This window comes from Schistocerca cancellata, chromosome 9 (assembly GCF_023864275.1).
Source record: "Schistocerca cancellata isolate TAMUIC-IGC-003103 chromosome 9, iqSchCanc2.1, whole genome shotgun sequence".
Classification (NCBI taxonomy): domain Eukaryota; kingdom Metazoa; phylum Arthropoda; class Insecta; order Orthoptera; family Acrididae; genus Schistocerca; species Schistocerca cancellata.
This window is the reverse complement of record NC_064634.1, coordinates 368,043,161-368,061,172: the sequence shown is the minus strand read 5'-3', so window position 1 is coordinate 368,061,172 and position 18,012 is coordinate 368,043,161. Positions and strand designations below refer to the sequence as shown.

Here is an 18,012-nt window from a genome sequence, read left to right as displayed (position 1 = left end):
GAATATGAGTGTGAACTGCTCTATTTAAATGTATTGTAAGTGTATTACTCTTATTCTACGTTATTTTTGTTCGCATCTGTTCTCCATACTTTCTCGCACTTAACGAACTTCACGCTAACAGGTCCTGACAGTATTGGTATTCAACTTATTACTTCCTGTCACGAAATAAGCAAGTAATTCTACTCTGAATAGTCTTGCTTCTTGCCACTGAGTGTCTTGTATACCTCACTGCCTTGCAGAGAGTGGATGTAGGTATAGATGAGTATGCTTTGTAGCTTGGTGATTAGAGCATTCTTCCTTGAAAATGTCAAAAATGTAACAGTAGCTACGAATATGTTACACACGTTAGCGATAGGTACTGCAAACCGTACATTTCAGAAGTAATAAATGGAAATTTCGGTGGCTTCCATTAAATGCGAGAGTACGAAAAACGGATGGTAACAAAATATAACACAGAACGCGAGCAATATACTTACAGTATATCTAAATCGAGCAATTTACTCATGGATTCGTATGAGACAGCAAATAGACATGAGTCCACAGAATACAATGTGACGAATCTAATTTCTATTTTGTATGAAACAAAAATAAATACGGAATCATTACGGATAAGAGCAAACATTAAGCAGAATACGTACAACATATTTACATAGCAATTCAGAGAGTGGAATATGCTCGAGAAGGTCGTAATAAGGAATATGATTTCCACCTGATGTCCGCATCTCGTGGTCGTGCGGTAGCGTTCTCGCTTCCAACGCCCGGGTTCCCGGGTTCGATTCCCGGCGGGGTCAGGGATTTTCTCTGCCTCGTGATGACTGGGTGTTGTGTGCTGTTCTTAGTTAGGTTTAAGTAGTTCTAAGTTCTAGGGGACTGATGACCTCAGATGTTAAGTCCCATAGTGCTCAGAGCCATTCAACCTGATAACAGCCACACGGTCGAAATTCCAATATCACGATTTACTAATAAATATGCTTTACCACCAGATTAACAGACGCACCTATAGAGTATAAATGAAAAATATTATCTAACACTGGTATTTCCAAAGGCACTAACACGGATATTCTCCTCATATGTCTCGTATTCGAAATCCTCTGCCATGCGATTTAGAGCGCTGCTATAGTTCTGTGTTTCCGTGTCGTATCACGGGCCTCGCACTTCTGTTTTGGTGTACTGTGCTGGCGTCACGCCCGCGGGTGAGTCGAGACTTACCCGGGCTACCAGCAGGAATTACGTATGCATGAAGAGGCGCGGTTTGAGGGAAGCTGTGCACATAGCGCCCCCTAATGGAAACCGAAGAGGTGGCTTCCGAGAGTGTGAAGTGGGGGATCACCGTGCTGCCGGACTCTGCTGTGGTTAAAAGCTACATCAGTATTGTGAGACTTGCGTAATGTTATCAGGCGGAAAAACCCGAGAATTGTATTTGCTGCAGATCTGTCGGGAAACCCAGAAAAGTTGAATCTGGTTTTACGAAGATTAAGGAGTGTTTTTCGTACCATGGCTTGAAACCCACTCATTCATGTTGTTTATTTCAACATTATTAGTGACCAACTGTTGCTCTTTCGCATGTGGCAACAGCAGTGTTCCCATGAATGTATACACGAGTTGTAGGTTTGACGAATATCAAATGATCTATTAAACCTTGGTGGGACCGCTAAATCACTCCATGGTATTCCCGTTGGACAGTGGGTGAAACAAATTTGTCTCCGTCGCCGAAACGTGACAGCTCTTCGGGGCCAGATCTTCAACCAATTGCTTCAGCTGGATACGGCACACATCACGAATCTCGTGCACTCTCTGCTTCGCCGAATTGACGCCATATTGGGTCTAGAGATGGTTTTATGCGATATTAGCATAGCGTCTCCTCTGGGTGTCTCACTTTTTCCGTTGTGAAATTGGACAGAGAGTGGCTTATGTTGTAGGAGGCATCCCTTTCATGCCCTGTACTTAAGCTTCAGAAGTTTACTTGTAAACGTAGATGTGCTGGTAGTTTTGGAGGAGCGCTCAGGTCGTTACAAGGGCCTTCATAGATCCGTATCTACAGCCGACAAATATTTGAAAAAAATCATTGTGTGTGCCAATAGCTGTACAGTTCTATTTATTCTCTACCGGTTTCAGTACTGGTTACGATCTTTACAGGAGATACTGCGAGGTACAAAACAAGATAACACAAATACGTAATTCCGTACAATCTTACAACAGGAAAGTCAGTGAAAAATATTTCAAACATCGCATACTTACGTAATGTACATCAATTGGTGAAAAATACATATCTGCTCTATACGCTTTTGTCAAGTATAAGATTTGGCGAATTACCACAATAATTGTTTCATTGAGTTTCCACCGTAACAGATCTAAACAGTCGAAGTTTGATAGCATGTACAAGCTCGATCTTAAAATCAAATAAGCACAGACCATGATGTATACAAGAAGAAACCATTTCGTTGATGTACAAGGTGAATCGCCTAAAATTTACACCGCAAATGTTGCGGAAATGAAAATTGCTATTGATGTGCGGTTTTCACAGAATGGGTTGGTAGTCAGAGGCTCGTATTGTTAGCCAATCAACAGACTGTAGTAATACTTAGAACCTGTATTTCTTGTACAAACGTACACTGTTGACAATAAAAAACTAAACGTAGGGTAAATTAGAATGTCAGTGGTGTTCTATCTGTGCGCGGTAGCAATGGAGATACTATCGGAGGCAGTGCTACCAAAGCAGAGTTACTAAACACAGCCTTCCGAAATGCCTTCACGAAAGAAGACGAAGTAAATATTCCTGAATTCGAATCAAGAGCAGCTGCCAACATGAGTAATGTAGAAGTAGATATCCTCGTCGGCCGGAGTGGCCGTGCGGTTCTAGATGCTACAGTCTGGAACCGAGCGACCGCTACGGTCGCAGGTTCGAATCCTGCCTCGGGCATGGATGCGTGTGATGTCCTTAGGTTAGTTAGGTTTAATTAGTTCTACGTTCTAGGCGACTGATGACTTCAGAATTTAAGTCGCATAGTGCTCAGAGCCATTTGAACCATTTTGAAGATATCGTCGGAGTAGTGAAGTAACTTAAATCACTTCATAAAAGCATGTCTTCTGTTGGAGACTATATACCAGTTAGGTTCCTTTCAGAGTATGCTGATGCATTAGCTCCATACTTAAAATCATATACAACCGTTCGCTCGAAGAAAGATCCGTACCCAAAGACTGGAAAGTTGCACACGTCACACCAATATTCAAGAAAGGTAGGAGGAGTAATCCACTAAATTACAGCCCCATATCATTAACATATACATGCAGCAGGATTTTGGAACATTATGAATTACATCTAAGAAAACGGTCTATTGAGACACATTCAACTCGGATTTAGAAAACATTGTTCTTGTGAAACGCAACTAGCTCTTTACTCGCATGGAGTGTTGAGTTGTGCTGAAAAGGGATCTTAAATTGATTCCGTATTTCTTCGTTACCGGGTGGCTTTTGACACTGTACTACACAAGTAGTGAAATTGCGTGTTTATGGGGTATCGTCTGAGTTATATGACTGGATCTGTGATTTCCTGTCAGAGAGGTCACAGTTCGTAGTAATTGACGGAAAGTCATCGAGTAAAAGAGAGGTAAACTCTGGCGTTCTACAAGGTAGTGTAATAAGCCCTTTGCCGTTCCTTATCTATATAAGCGATTTGGGAGGCAATCTGAGAGGTGATCTTACGTTGTTTGCAGATGACGCTGTCGTTTGTCGACTTGTAAAGTCATCAGAAGATCGAAACAAATTGCAAAACGATTTAGAAAATATATCTGTATGGTGCGAAAATTGGCAATTGACCCCAAATAGCGAAAAGTGTGAGGTCATCCAAATGAGTGCTACAAGGAACCCGTTGAACTTCGGTTACACGGTAAATCAGTCAAATCTGAAGGCCTTCAATTCAAATAAATGTGTAGGAATTAAATTACGAACAACTTAAATTGGAAGGAACACATAGAAAATGTTGCGGGGAAGACTAACGAAAGACTGCGTTTTATTGGCAGGACCCTTAGAAAATGTAACAGATCTACTAAAGAGACTGCCTACACTACGCTGCTGGGGGAGTGGGTTCCTTACCTGATAGGATTGACGGAGTACATCGGTAAAGTTCAAAGAAGGGCAACACGTTTTGCATTATGGCGTGAAATGGGAGAGAATGTCACTGAAATGATACAGGATTTGTGGTGGACAACTTTAAAGCAAAGGCATTTTTCGTCACGGAGGAATCTTCTCACGAAAGTCCAATCACCGACTTTCTCTTTCGAATGCGAAAATATTTTATTGACGCCAACCTACATAGGCAAAAACGATAATCGTGATAAAATAAGGGAAATCAGAGCTCATTCGCAAAGATATAGGTGTTCGTTCTTTCAGCGCGCTATAAGATACTGGAATAATAGAGAATTGTGAAGGTGATTCAATGAACCCTCTGCGAGGCACTTAAATGTGATTTGCAGTGAATCCATTCAGATGTAGATGTAGATGTTGCAGGATTTTAGTGCACGTCGTTTACCAGACATCGTATTTTGAAAAGTTCGTACACCAATGCCTGTTTACCATGTGTGGTAGCATACGCTAAAGAACTACACAATATGCTTCAGATATTTTTGCACCTACTTCCATGTTGTGAACTCAAAGGAAATCACATACTTGTGTTATTCTGTTTTGTACCTTGAAGTGCCTCTTGTGAAAGTGGAAGCCAGTACTGAAACCAGTAGATAATAAATAAAACTATGCAGCTGTTGGCACAGAAAATGCATTTTTCCCCCATCTGGTACCCTCTCTTAGCTGTGCTGGAGCCTAGTGTAGGACGCGACGCCTGTGAGGCGCTGGCAGACTCGTGCTGGGGAGAGAGGGACGTACCTGCCGGAGCCGGCAGCGGCGCCGCCTCCGCCACGGCCGCCTGCTGACCATACGACGTCCCGGCAGACAGCGCCAGCAGAAGCGTCACCTGCAACACCGGGCACACCGTGAGCGCAGTCGCCTCGAAACACTGTCCTCCAGTAAGCCAACTGTGCGAGACACACCTAGCTTTTATTCAAACACGAAATGTTCCAAACAATAGATACGAGTGAACAGCTAGACTCTGTCCTCCTAGATTTCCGAAAGGTGTTCCACACTGTGTCACATCATAGGGCACAAACCAAGATACGATCACACGGCCTATTTTCAAAAATGCGTGTTTGGCTCGAGGAATGTTTAACTAACAGAACACAGTCTTATACTGGGTGGTCCATTGATCGTCACCGGCCGGCCGGAGTGGCCGAGCGGTTAAAGGCGTTACTGTCTGGAACCGCGTGACCGCTACGGTCGCAGGTTCGAATCCTGCCTCGAGCATGGATGTGTGTGATGTCATTAGGTTAGTTAGGTTTAAGCAGTTCTAAGTTCTAGGGGACTGATGACCACAGCAGTTATGTCCCATAGTGCTCAGAGCCATTTTTGACCGTCACCGGGCCAAATATCTCACGAAATAAGCGTCAAACGAAAAAAACTACAAGAACGAAACTCATCTAGCTTGAAGGGGGAAACCAGATGGCGCTATGGTTGGCCCGCTAGATGGCGCTGCCATAGGTCTAACGGATATCAACTGCTTTTTGTTAAATGGGAAGTCCTATTTTTTATTACATATTCGTGTAGTACGTAAAGAAATATGAATGTTTTAGTTGGACCACTTTCTTCGCTTTGTGATAGATGGCGCTGTAATAGTCACAAACATATGGCTCACAATTTTAGACGAACATTTGGTAACAGGTAGGTTTTTTAAATTAAAATACAGAACGTAGGTACGTTTCAACATTTTATTTCGGTTTGTTCCAATGTGATACATGTACCTTTGTGAACTTATCATTTCTGAGAACGCATGCTGTTACAGCGTGATTACCTGCAAATACCACATTAATGCAATAAATGCTCAAAATGATGTCCGTCAACCTCAGTGCATTTGGCAATACGTGTAACGACATTCCTCTCAACAGCGAGTAGTTCGCCTTCCGTAATGTTCGCACATGCATTGACAATGCGCTGACGCATGTTGTCAGGCGTTGTCGGTCGATCACGATAGCAAATATCCTTCAACTTTCCCCACAGAAAGAAATCTGGGGACGTAAGATCCGGTGAACGTGCGGGCCATGGTATGGTGCTTCGACGACCAATCCATCTGTCATGAAACATACTATTCAATACCGCTTCAACCGCACGTCAGCTATGTGCCAGACATCCATCATGTTGGAAGTACATCACCATTCTGTGATGCAGTGAAACATCTTGTAGTCACATCGGCAGAAAATTACGGAGGAAATCATCATACATTGCACCATTTAGATTGCCATCGATAAAATGGGGCCAATTATCCTTCCTGCAGTAATGCCGCACCATACATTAACCCACCAAGGTCGCTAATGTTCCACTTGTCGCAGCCATCGTGAATTTTCCGTTGCCCAATAGTGCATATTATGCCGGTTTACGTTACCACTGTTGGTGGTCTCTAAATAGAACGCGTGCCAAAAATTTGTCATTGTCCCGTAATTTCTCTTGTGCCCAGTAGCAGAACTGTACACGACGTTCAAAGTCGTCACCATACAATTCCTGGCGCTTAGAAATATACTACGGGTGCAATCGATGTTGACGTAGTATTCTCAACACCGACGTTTTTGAGATTCCCTATTCTCGCGCAATTTGTCTGCTACTGATGTGCGGATTCGCCGCGACAGCAGCTAAAACATCTACTTTGGCATCATCATTTGTTGCAGGTCGTCGTTGACGCTTCACATGTGGCTGAACACTTCCTGTTTCCTTAAATAACGTAACTATCCGGCAAACGGTCCGGACACTTGGATGATGTCGTCCAGGATACCGAGAAGCATACATAGCACACGCCCGTTGGGCATTTTGATAACAATAGTTATACATCAACACGATATGGACCTTTTCCGTAATTGGCAAACGGTCCATTTTGACACGGGTAATGTATCACGAAGCAAATACCATCCGCACTGGCGGAATGTTAAATGGTACCACTTACTTCTACTTTTGCGACTATTACAGGGCCATCTATCACAAAGCGATAAAAGTGGTCCAACTAAAAAATTCATATTTCTTTACGTACAACACGAATATGTAATAAGAATGGGAGTTACTATTAAAAAAAAACGCAGTTCATATCCGTTTGAACTATGGCAGCGCCATCTAGTAGGCGCGCCATTTGGTTTCTCCCTTCAATCTAGACGAGTTTCGATCTTTGTAGTTTTTTCGTGAGATATTTGGACCGGTCACAATCAATGAACCACCCTGTATACAGGGTCAGACAGCTAAGACAGGCTACCCCAAAAATATCCAGGATCAATAAATATATCGAGGTGCGTTTTTCCCCAAGCTATAGCTGGCAAATTTCCTGCCGATGGAATGAATTTACTATCGTTCATAGTCACCGAAATATGACAGCGAGTGCCGGCCGGTGTGGCCATGCGGTTCTAGGCGCGTCAGTCTGGAACCGCTACGGTCGCCGGTTCGAATCATGCTTCGGCGTGGATGTGTGTGATGTCCTTAGGTTAGTTAGGTTTAAATAGTTGTAAGTTCTAGAGGACTGATGACCTTAGCTGTTAAGTCCCATAGTGCTCAGAGCCATTTGCCATTTTATGATAGCGAACGTTTGTGTGATCATGGGTCCTTTTAGACAGACGAACATGCAGGGAGGCGGCAGGCAGTGCGTACCCCAGATTTGGAGCTTGTACTAAGGTTCCAGCCAATACCCTGTGAAACTCGGACCTCCGAATTTCGTGTACGCACAGACCGCCGCCTTCGTGCATGTTATGCATTAAATGCATTCGCAACTGCGAATAAGGGCAACCATCAGCTGTGGAGTGGAATGACGACAGTGAAAATTTGGGGCGGGGCTGGACTCGAACCCGGATTTCACGCTTATCGCGAGCGGTCGCCTTACCATTTTCCTGTCCGCGTACGACTCACACCCACACCCAAACTTCCATATATCGTCAACCATGTGTCTACGACTAGTCCTCGAGCACCCATTATGTATATTTCCGTACACGTCAGGCGTTGTACTTGAAAGTAGCTTGCCCGGTATCGGCAATAAATACGATCTTGTAGTGTCTATGTTATTCCGATTAAAATGCAAAGTTCCTTTGGACACGCATGCATGCATCGTAATCAGAATAACACAGGCACTGCAATACTGTATTCCTACATGTTCGACCGTGTGAAAGTATCCACAATCGCACAAAACACCCAAAAAGAGCTTGAAATGATATGTGATGTGATTGGTGTCTGTGAGGGTACTTCTTTTGGTATAGCTGTGCTACCTCTCGTCTGTTTCCGTCTGCCTGCCCGTACATAAACACCATCTCTTGTTCCCAAAGCAAAACCATCTCTTGTTCCCGGCACGAATACCGGACCGTTTTGCTGCTTACAATACGCTGAGTCAATCACACAGCCCTCAACACACAAGGAACACATGGCACGTGGTCAGAACAACTTTCATTCGTCAGCGGGTTCCAGCCAGAAATCCGTCTCTGCCGTTTGTCGTTTTTATTAATGTTCACCATGTATAGTCCCACTGCAAAAGCCAAAGGCGGTGTCGTAATTCGGCGACTATAAACGATAAATTTACTTACTGACACGAAGAAATTCACCATATTGTCCTCTATAACTTGGCAAAAACCGCTCGTCGATATGTTAATTCATTCTGCAGATATTTCGAGTGCTGTATCCTAGCTGCCTCACCCTGTATAAGACACAGTCAAATGAAGACGAGAGAGATAAAAAAAAAATGTCGTGTGACTAGGGCCTCCCGTCGGGTAGACCGTTCGTCGGGTGCAAGTCTTTCGATTTGACGCCACTTCGGCGACTTGCGTGTCGATGGGGATGAAGTGATGATGATTAAGACAACAACACACAGTCCCTGAGCGGAGAAAATCTTCGACCCAGCCGGGAATCGAACCCGAGCCCTTTGGATTCCTCTCACCGAACACGCTGAGCTACCGTGCCGGCAAACCACTCAGCCACCGGGAGCGGACACGAGAGAGACAGAAAACAGTAAATAAACTGTTCATTATTTCAAAAGCAATCACCATAACTGTTAATACATATGTCTCATTGTGAGACAAACTGGTCAATGCCCTCATAGAAAGAAGTTAGCGGTTGCTTACGGAATCATGATTGTACATCGACGTGCACGTCTTCATCTGAAGCAGTTTTACGGCCATGGATGTCTATCGTTAGGGCTCCAAAAATAGGAAAATCGCATGGCAAGAGATCGTAACTATATGGAGGATGTGTAAGAGCTACACAGCAAACCTTTTGCTGCGTTCTCGAAACAACTTGCGAACAAAATGTCCGTCCACAGTTGCCAAGTTTGTTTCAGGTACGCTGCAGAAGTTTCACTGGGAAACTCGTACACATCTTGCAGACACTCGCTACCTCTCCTCAAGCGAGTTACGTATTTTTCGAGCACTGAAGGTGGATTTTATTTCGGACGAAGAGGTGCGGTCCTGGATGCAGTCAAGGTAGGCAACCGCAATCATCTTTTCATAACGGCACTGACCGCTTTTCTCGCAATGGGATAAGTCTATTAACAGTTAAAGTGATTAATTTTAAAATATTAAATAGTATACATCCTTTTTTCCATCATTATCGTTTCCATTTGACTGCTTCTTATAGAATACGAATATTGAAGAGGGGATATGATGCCATAGAATACTCCGTATTTTAAGATGTCCATATGGATGAAATTTTTATCAGAAAGAAACCTATTACGAGCTTGACAAACAGCTGTGTTCATGAACTTCTACTCCTCATACAATTGCTTATTTTTTAAATATAATTAACGTATCTGAAACATTTCCACTACTTAATGTCTTATGGCATAACTACCTGCGTAGAGAGCACTGATTATATTAATATAAGGTATTCACTCAGTTACCATGGAGCCACCGTTTTAAGGATCTATGATTTCTGACTTCACCCTCACAAGACATATTCTGTGGTGACGATATTCATGAGATTCCCCCTAATATCGTGTCCGACCTCCTTTTGCCCGGTATAGTACAGTAATTCGACATGGCATGGACTCAACAAGCAATGGGAAGTTCAGTACAAAAATGTAGAGCCATGCTGTCTCTATAGCCGTCCATAACTGCAAAAGTGTTATCGGTGCAGGATTTCGTGCACTAACTGACCTCTATGCTCAATGGGATTCACGTCAAGTGACCTGGGTGGCTAAATCATTCGTTCGAATTGTCCAGATGTTCTTCAAACCAATCGCGAACAATTGTGGCCCGCTGACATGGCGCATTCTTACTTATAAAAATTCCATAGTTCTTTGGGAAGATGAAGTCCATGAATGGCTGAAAATGGTCTCCAAGTAGACGATCGGTTCAGATGGACCAGAGGACTCAGTCAATTTCATGGAGCCGCCAGCAACTTGCACAGTGCCTTGTTGAAAACCAGGATTCTTGACTTCGTGGTGTCTACGCCACACTCGAACCCTACCATCAGCTCTTACCAACGGAAATCGGATCTCAACATGCCACGGTTTTTGCACTCGTCTAGTGTCGAATATATAAGGTCACGAGATCAGGAGAGGCGCTGTAGGCGACGTAGTGCTGTCAGCGGAAGCACTCACGTCGGTCATCTTCTGCCATAGCCCATTACCGCTCATTTCGCAGCACTGTCCTTACGGATGCGTTCATCGTACGTCCCACATTGATTTCTGCAGTTATTTTACGCAATGTTTCTTGTCTGTTAGCTCTGAAAAGTCTACTCAAACGCCGCTGCTCTCTGTCGTTTAGAGAAGGGCGTCGGGCACTGCGTTGCCCATGGTGACAGATAATGCCTGAAATTTGGTATTTTCGTTACACTTTTGACACTGTGGATCTCGGAATATTGAATTCCTTAACGATTACCGAACTGGAATGTCCCATGCGTCTTGCTCCAGCTACCATCTTACGTTGCATTAAACGTCTGTTAATTTTCTTCGTGCAGCCATAATCATGTCGGAAACCTTTTCGTATGAATTGCATGAGTACAAATGACATTTTGCTATCACGCGACATTCATCACCTCACTGTAGATAGGAACCTTTTGGTCCATGGAGCATTAATTACACATACTTTATAGTACAAACAGCACGTGAATAATACGAAAAAAGGTTATTATTGAAAACAAATATAATGGTAAATTAATAAACCACTCCAGTATCAAGGTATTACTGGACGTCAAAAGCAAAAATTGTATAATTTACAGTTGCAGACTCGCTAATCAATTATTTAACTCAGTAGCTTGCTCTGATTACAGAAGACATCGGAATACACTTGATTCACTCCCAACTGTGTCTTGGACTAACATAATGCCATCATATAAGGGGCAATCAAAAAGTTATTTTTTGAGGACGTTGCTGCAGCGTACTTGCAGCCCAATGTGACTTCGATGTGAGTACATAAGCACCGACATGTAGGCAAGCTGTTGGTGAGCCATTCGAAAGGAACCTTTTTGATCGTTCTTGATGTTTTAGTAGTGCAAGGATTGAAGCCTTTGGATATCGGTGCAATTTCGGCAAATCTCGAATTAACCTTTCTCGTGCGGGCATTCTTCACACTAAAAACCCTATACTGAGTACAGACCGACGAAGAATAATTTCACCCGATAAGCTAAGAACCTACATTGCTGCAGGTAAATGCCGAGGGTTTCCATTGCGTAACGCACTGCCACTTTCCTTCCCCATCCTTTCGTGATCTGAGCAGTGCTCTGTCTGTAATGACGGTTCTGTCGACGGGGCGTTAAACTCTAATCTTCCTTCTTCCTTTTTTCCAGCGAAAGGGCTGTTTATATATTCTACGGCAGGATGTAAGCAATGAGCGAATATTAGAAGGTAATGTGCGAGAATTAGAAGACTTATTGCGTTGTGCGACAAATTCAACCCTAAACGCTCTGTCAGAGGAAAGAGAACCCCTGCTTCGTGGTTGACTACAGAACTACGCCAATTAACCGACAAACATGACTCTGCCCATAAAATATTCAAACGAAGTACATCTCCTGAACCATATGAAATATTCCGGTAACAGGGAGACAAAGCGAACGAAATGTGCGCAACACCGTAATACGTCATAGGCGCTCTGCTGTATTCAGGGGTCGAATTCCGTAGCAATGTGGAAAAAAACTGTGTGGATTTGTCGTAAGAAAGGTAAAATCTGATACTGTTTTTCCACCCTCTGCAGACGAATTAATTGAATTTTTTTTCTCAACGATGTAGGATACGAAGAAGTGTTCGATAAGGCTTTCCTCTCTCTCAATATTTGTTTAATTTATTAAGACACAATGCAAAGAGACACGAAAAGAAACAAAAATAAATGTATTCGGTTTGCTGAAGATATAGCAGTCTCAAGAGATTCTGAAAAGGATATGAACGATATGTTGGACAAACGCAAACTGAAATCAAATAACATTAAAATAATAATGATAGATAAATCAAACAGACAGGTAAGTATAAGAACAGAACAGGAAAAATTGAAATGGAAGAAAAAGAGTTTAGCAACTCGGATGGTACAAATAATGGGTGATTACATAACTGTAATATGTAACTAAAGAGGAATTGAAATGAGATAACAAGCGCCAGAAATAAAAGTAATTTATTTACAAACAAGCACTTTAAAATGAAAACATGTAAGAAATTCATTAGGACATTCATTTGGTGCATTTTAAGCAACGGTTGTCTAGGGTGGACACTGGGGAGACAAAAAAAAAAAAAAAAAAAAAAGAAATACGCTATCTGACATAAAGGAGAGGTACCCAGAAGACGTCGTCTGATGTCAGTGTAACGTCGTACACGGACGTAACATCCGCGGATATGTAAATGATTAGACTTGCAATTTTCTGTCAAAGGCACTACAGTCACCACAGTGTATTAATGTCGTTCGTGTTCACTGTTGTTACCAAGCCTGGCAGGGTATATAAGGGGTGTGGTCAGCGTCAGTGAGTCGATGAACACTGCGAAGCAAACACAGATGCCGCGTATGTATGTATGTATGTATGTATGTATTGAACTGGGGACCTAGAAACGACAGAGAGGTTTCGTCCCCGCCGTAGCCCTCAGTGGTACTCAACCCCACAACGGGCTACAGCAGTCCACTCATCCCATCGCCGCCCCAGGCCTAACCCTGGGTTATTGTACGGTTCGACCCCCAGTGGAATCCCCAGGAGCATCTGATTCCAGATGAGTGTAACCCCAACGTTTGCGTGGTAGAGTAATTATGGTGAACGCGTACGTGGAGACAGTGTTTGCGCAGCAATCGTCAACATAGTGTAACTGAGGCGTAATAAGGGGAACCAGGTCGCATTCGCCGAGTCAGATGGAAAACCGCTTTAAAAACCATCCACAGGCTGGCCGGCACACCGGACCTCGACACTAATCCGCCGGGTGGGTTCCTGCCGGGGACCGGTACGCCTTCCCGCTCGGGAAGCAGCGTGTTAGACCGCATGGCTAGCCGGGAGGGCGAGATGCCGCGTACTCGTATGAGACAGCAACTGAAAGAGTTTGAAAGGGGTGACATTGTGGCTCAGGCTGAATCGTGTAGTATCGAGATTTGTCGGACTTCCGGATGTCAGAGTGCCTGATGTTGGACTACATGGGAACGTGAGGCCAGGGACACTCGTCGTCTCGGTCCTTGTCGACCACGTGTGCCTCCCACGAGGGAGGATCGACGTATTGTGCACCAACCACAAATGGCCACCTGCCATCCGGGAACAAGTAATGGGCTCCCTGCAACATTGTGTGTTATTCTGCATAATTGGAGCCGGCCGCTGCGGCCGAGCGGTTAAAGGCTCTTCAGTCCGGAACCGAGCTGCTGCTATGGTCGCAGGTTCGAATCCTGCTTCGAGCATAGATGTGTGTGATGTCCTTAGGTTAGTTAGGTTTAAGTAGTTCTATGTCTAGGGGACTGATGACCTCAGATGTTCCATAGTGCTTAGAGCCATTTGAATCATGATTGGACTAAGTCCAACATCAGCCGGACTAGAGATTTATCGTCCAGTGCATAGGCTGTCGTTAACAACACAACAGAAACTATTGCGTTAGGAACGGCGCCTTGAGCGAGAAGTCAGGACTGCTGATGAATGAAAGTCGCATTGTATTCAGCTATTATTCCCGCTCTGCAGCATCGCCAGGTGACATCATCGGCGTGGATAGCGGCGACCTCAAGGGAAATCCCATTCTTCCAGTACTTGGAGAGGCCTAATAGTAGTGATTGAGGGGACTCTGACAGCACAATGGACATCCAGTACCCTCATGTGTTACCTCTAACGCGGCAGAATCGTGGTACCATTTTTCAACAGTACAATGCTCGTTTACAAATGGCACCTGTCTCTCTGAAGTGTCGGTGTTGCTGAAGTACCACCGTGGCCAGCAGGCTCCCCAAATCTGTCACTGATTAAACATGTGTGGGACCAGCCCAGTCGTCAGCTTCGTCCCTGTGCTGGTATCCAGGAAATCAAGGACCAGATTCGGCAGTACAGGATACTATGGCTTTATGTCAGCCTTCCCAACGTCATACTGATAAGAGGGCTGATACTGCCAAGATCTTCGTACGAGGGACTTATCATAAATAATGCATAGCTTGGTATTACTGTCGACTGTTGGATGCAACATCAATGAAAATTACGTCAGGTGTAGCTGGGAGCGTGAGGAAGACGCACTTGAATTTGTCTCTTCGCTGTGTACTCTAACACAAAATTGGCGAGAGGTGAAATGGACCCTGCAGGGGTCTCGGGTACTCTGACTGCTGAAGGCCAGAGGTCGTACTTCAAGATCGAAACTTGATAAGGCAAAAACCCTACACAAATCCGCAGTGCGTTAATTGAAGTTTGTGGTGAGTTGACAGTGGACCGTAGTACAGTTTCAAGCTGGGTTAATCGTTTTCATGATGGTCGTATGAGCACAGACGGTAATCCAAGACCCGGAAGGCCAAAAATGTCCACAGACGAACGAAGTGTGAAACTTGTGGCAGGTGCTCTTGAAGGAGATCGCAGTGCGACATGTGAGGAACACTCTGAAGCCACGGGAATTTCGCCATCATCAGTATTCAGCATTCTGACAAATGATTTCGAGAAGAGAAAAACTGCTGAGAGATGGGTCCCACACTGTTTGACTGCTGAAGACAAGCAGAAACGGCTGGGCATTGCAACCTTGCTCAAACAACGAATCGACCATGAAGATCAATGATTTTTGTGTCGAGTTGCCGCTATTCATGAAATGTGGATTAGAGACTTTGAACCAGAATTGAAATCGCTGTCCGATGAGTGAAAAGCTACAGATTCTCCACGTCCAAAAAAATTTCGATGTGCTCAAGCAAATGATGATTTTTGCTTATGATCACAAAGGAATAATCATGGCAGACAGCGTACGATATGACATAAGGGTCACAGCAGGGTATTATCGTAACTTCATACAAAATCCGGGCGGAGAGGTGCACAAAATTAGACCTCAGGAGCTCGGGGCTGGGCCACACGTTCTCCACGGCATTTCTCGCCCTCATATCGGCAGTTCTGTAGCCCAAAAACGGCGCGAATACGGATGGGAGGTGTCAGCGCATCCTCCCCACAGACTAGACGTGAGTCCATCAGACATCAGTTTGTTCCAGAAATCGAAAAAATCTATCCATTGACGTCGTTATCTTCCTCTGGAACAGATTTCTACCACCGTTACGAGCCGTTCGACGGATGAACAGAGGTGGTGTCCTGGATGGAATAGTAGTGTTTCCAAGATGTTGAGATACAGTGATAGAGATGGAGGGAGACTATATAGAAGGACTGCAAAAAATATATTGAAAAAATAAATAAATAAAAAATAAACGTGTAAGTAAAAATAATTAGTGGACATTATTTATGAAATGTCCCTCGTAAATCTGACTTGAATTTGTAATCTCTGTACTCCAAGCCCATGAAGTTTCAATACGAATTCGCCTCCCCTTTTGGGTGCTCTTTTTTTTTTTTTTTTGGCAAGTTGTGTTGAAGCAAAAGAGATGTGGATATGGAGAAAAGCCTCAGAAACATCCTGGCTTAAAGAATCTAACGAACTCTACAGAATGAAATTATAGAGAAAAAGATACTGATTAACATGATACCCTGAAGAAGAACTAACTTTAAATGTGAACAGTTTTCGTTAGGCTGCTTAAAATGGTTCAAATGGCTCTGAGAACTATGCGACTTAACTTCTGAGGTCATCAGACGCCTAGAACTTAGAACTAATTAAACCTAACTAACCTAAGGACATGACACACATCCATGCCCGAGGCAGACTGTAGCGCCTAGGACCGCACGGCCACTCCGGCCGGCCGTTAGGCTGCACCGTGACTATTATTGATATAGAATTTAAAAAAACTGTTGAATATTATCAGTCACTATTAATTTATTTCATCATCACGTTTAGGAGGTTTGAACTGAGACACAGGTTACCACAAAGTCATATCACAACACGTACACACCATGTTAGTGAGCATTAATCCACCTGATGATGGTAGTTTAAACGACCGAAAGGAGTCACGGAAATAAATATTACTTTCGTTGTTTCGTTGAAAGAAAAAATTAATTAATTCCACATAACAGCTTCATAAAGATCATATCAGAAGGAAAAAACTTGGCATAAATGAAGAGACAAGTCCCGAACAGCCGTATTAGAAAATGTTATCACTGGAAGGAACTGCAGGAGTCACTACAAATTATACAGATGGCGCGGGACAGAAAAGGATGGCGTAGCCTATAGTGTCTAGTGATGATGTAGGCCTTAGTTCTCTGCAGAAAAAACCTCGCGAGGCTAGCGAGCGTCCAGCTGCGCTGGTGACTTACCGTGAGCGAGTGCATGTCGCGGGCGGCGGTGGAGTGCGCCGGCTGCGTCGCGGGGTTGCCTTATAGCGTCGGAGGCGGCGGAAGGCGGCGGACACGCTGGGCGCAGCGTGCTTCCGGCGACCTCGGGGGCGGCAAGGCGGGGGCGGTGGGGGCGGGGCCCGCTGCGTGCCGTGCGCAGGGGACGGCCGGTCGCGCATCGCCGGCCCGCGGTTTCTAATCGCCGCTGGCACAGTTCCTCGGCTGCGGACTTCCTGGCGCCTCGGAGGCAACTTGTCATTTGCATTGCCGCAAGACGAGGTATGTAGAAACAGAGCGCCGGTGCGAGATTTCAGGGAGGAAACGCCGCGACAACTTGACAGGAGCGGCCCCGCCATGCTGCCACGCACGGTGGAAGGGAGTCGCCTGGAGTCGTTCGCTACACGAAACTCTTTCTTGCCTCAACTTGTTTGGGTTAGAATCTTCCACTGAGAGGAGACTCGCCTCACAGTCTTTTTCTGGGTAACCAACCCACGTAGCCGCCAAGTTTTGCGTAACTACACTGTTCAAGAGAATCAGGGGAGACTGTGTATCAACGTCCAGTGTGTTAAATGGACACTGAGGTGACAGAAGTCATGGGGCAGCTATATGCACAAATACAGATGGCAGTAGTATCATGTACACAAGGTTTGAAAGGGAAATGTATTGGTGAAGCTTTCATTTGTACTTAGGTCGTTCATGTGAAAATGTTTCCGGTGTGATTATCGCCGGACGATGGGAATTAATGGACGTTGAAGGCAGTATGCTAGTTGGAGGAGATACATGGGTCGTTCCAGTTTGGAAATCGTTAGGGAAGGCAATATTACGAGATCAACTGTGCCAAGAGTGTGATGATGATTGATGATGTGTGTGAAATCTTATGGGACTTCTAAAGTCATCAGTCCCTAAGCTTACACACTACTTAACCTAAATTATCCTAAGGACAAACACACACACCCACGCCCGAGGGAGGACTGGAACCTCCGCCGGGACCAACCGCACAGTCCATGACTGCACCGCCTTAGACCGCTCGGCTAATCCGGCGCGGCTGCCAAGAGTGTGCCGAGGATACCAAATTTCAGGCATTACCTCACACCATGGGCAACGCGGCGGCTCACGGCTTTCACTTAA

The 18,012-nt window shown here is 44.5% G+C and overlaps 1 protein-coding gene across 1 annotated transcript in view; it reads right to left on the bottom strand.

Moving 5' to 3' along the window:
* LOC126101422 (cuticlin 2-like) overlaps positions 1 to 17,240 on the bottom strand; it is a 29,622-nt gene extending 12,382 nt beyond the window's left edge. The window contains exons 1-3 of the mRNA XM_049912083.1: positions 16,988 to 17,240; positions 16,867 to 16,925; positions 4,879 to 4,966 (exon numbers count right to left, since the gene is read on the bottom strand). Of these exons, the coding sequence (XP_049768040.1) occupies positions 4,879 to 4,966; positions 16,867 to 16,925; positions 16,988 to 17,240 (400 nt within the window). The remainder of the gene's footprint in view (positions 1 to 4,878; positions 4,967 to 16,866; positions 16,926 to 16,987) is intronic.
* Between the last annotated feature and the right edge of the window lie 772 nt (positions 17,241 to 18,012).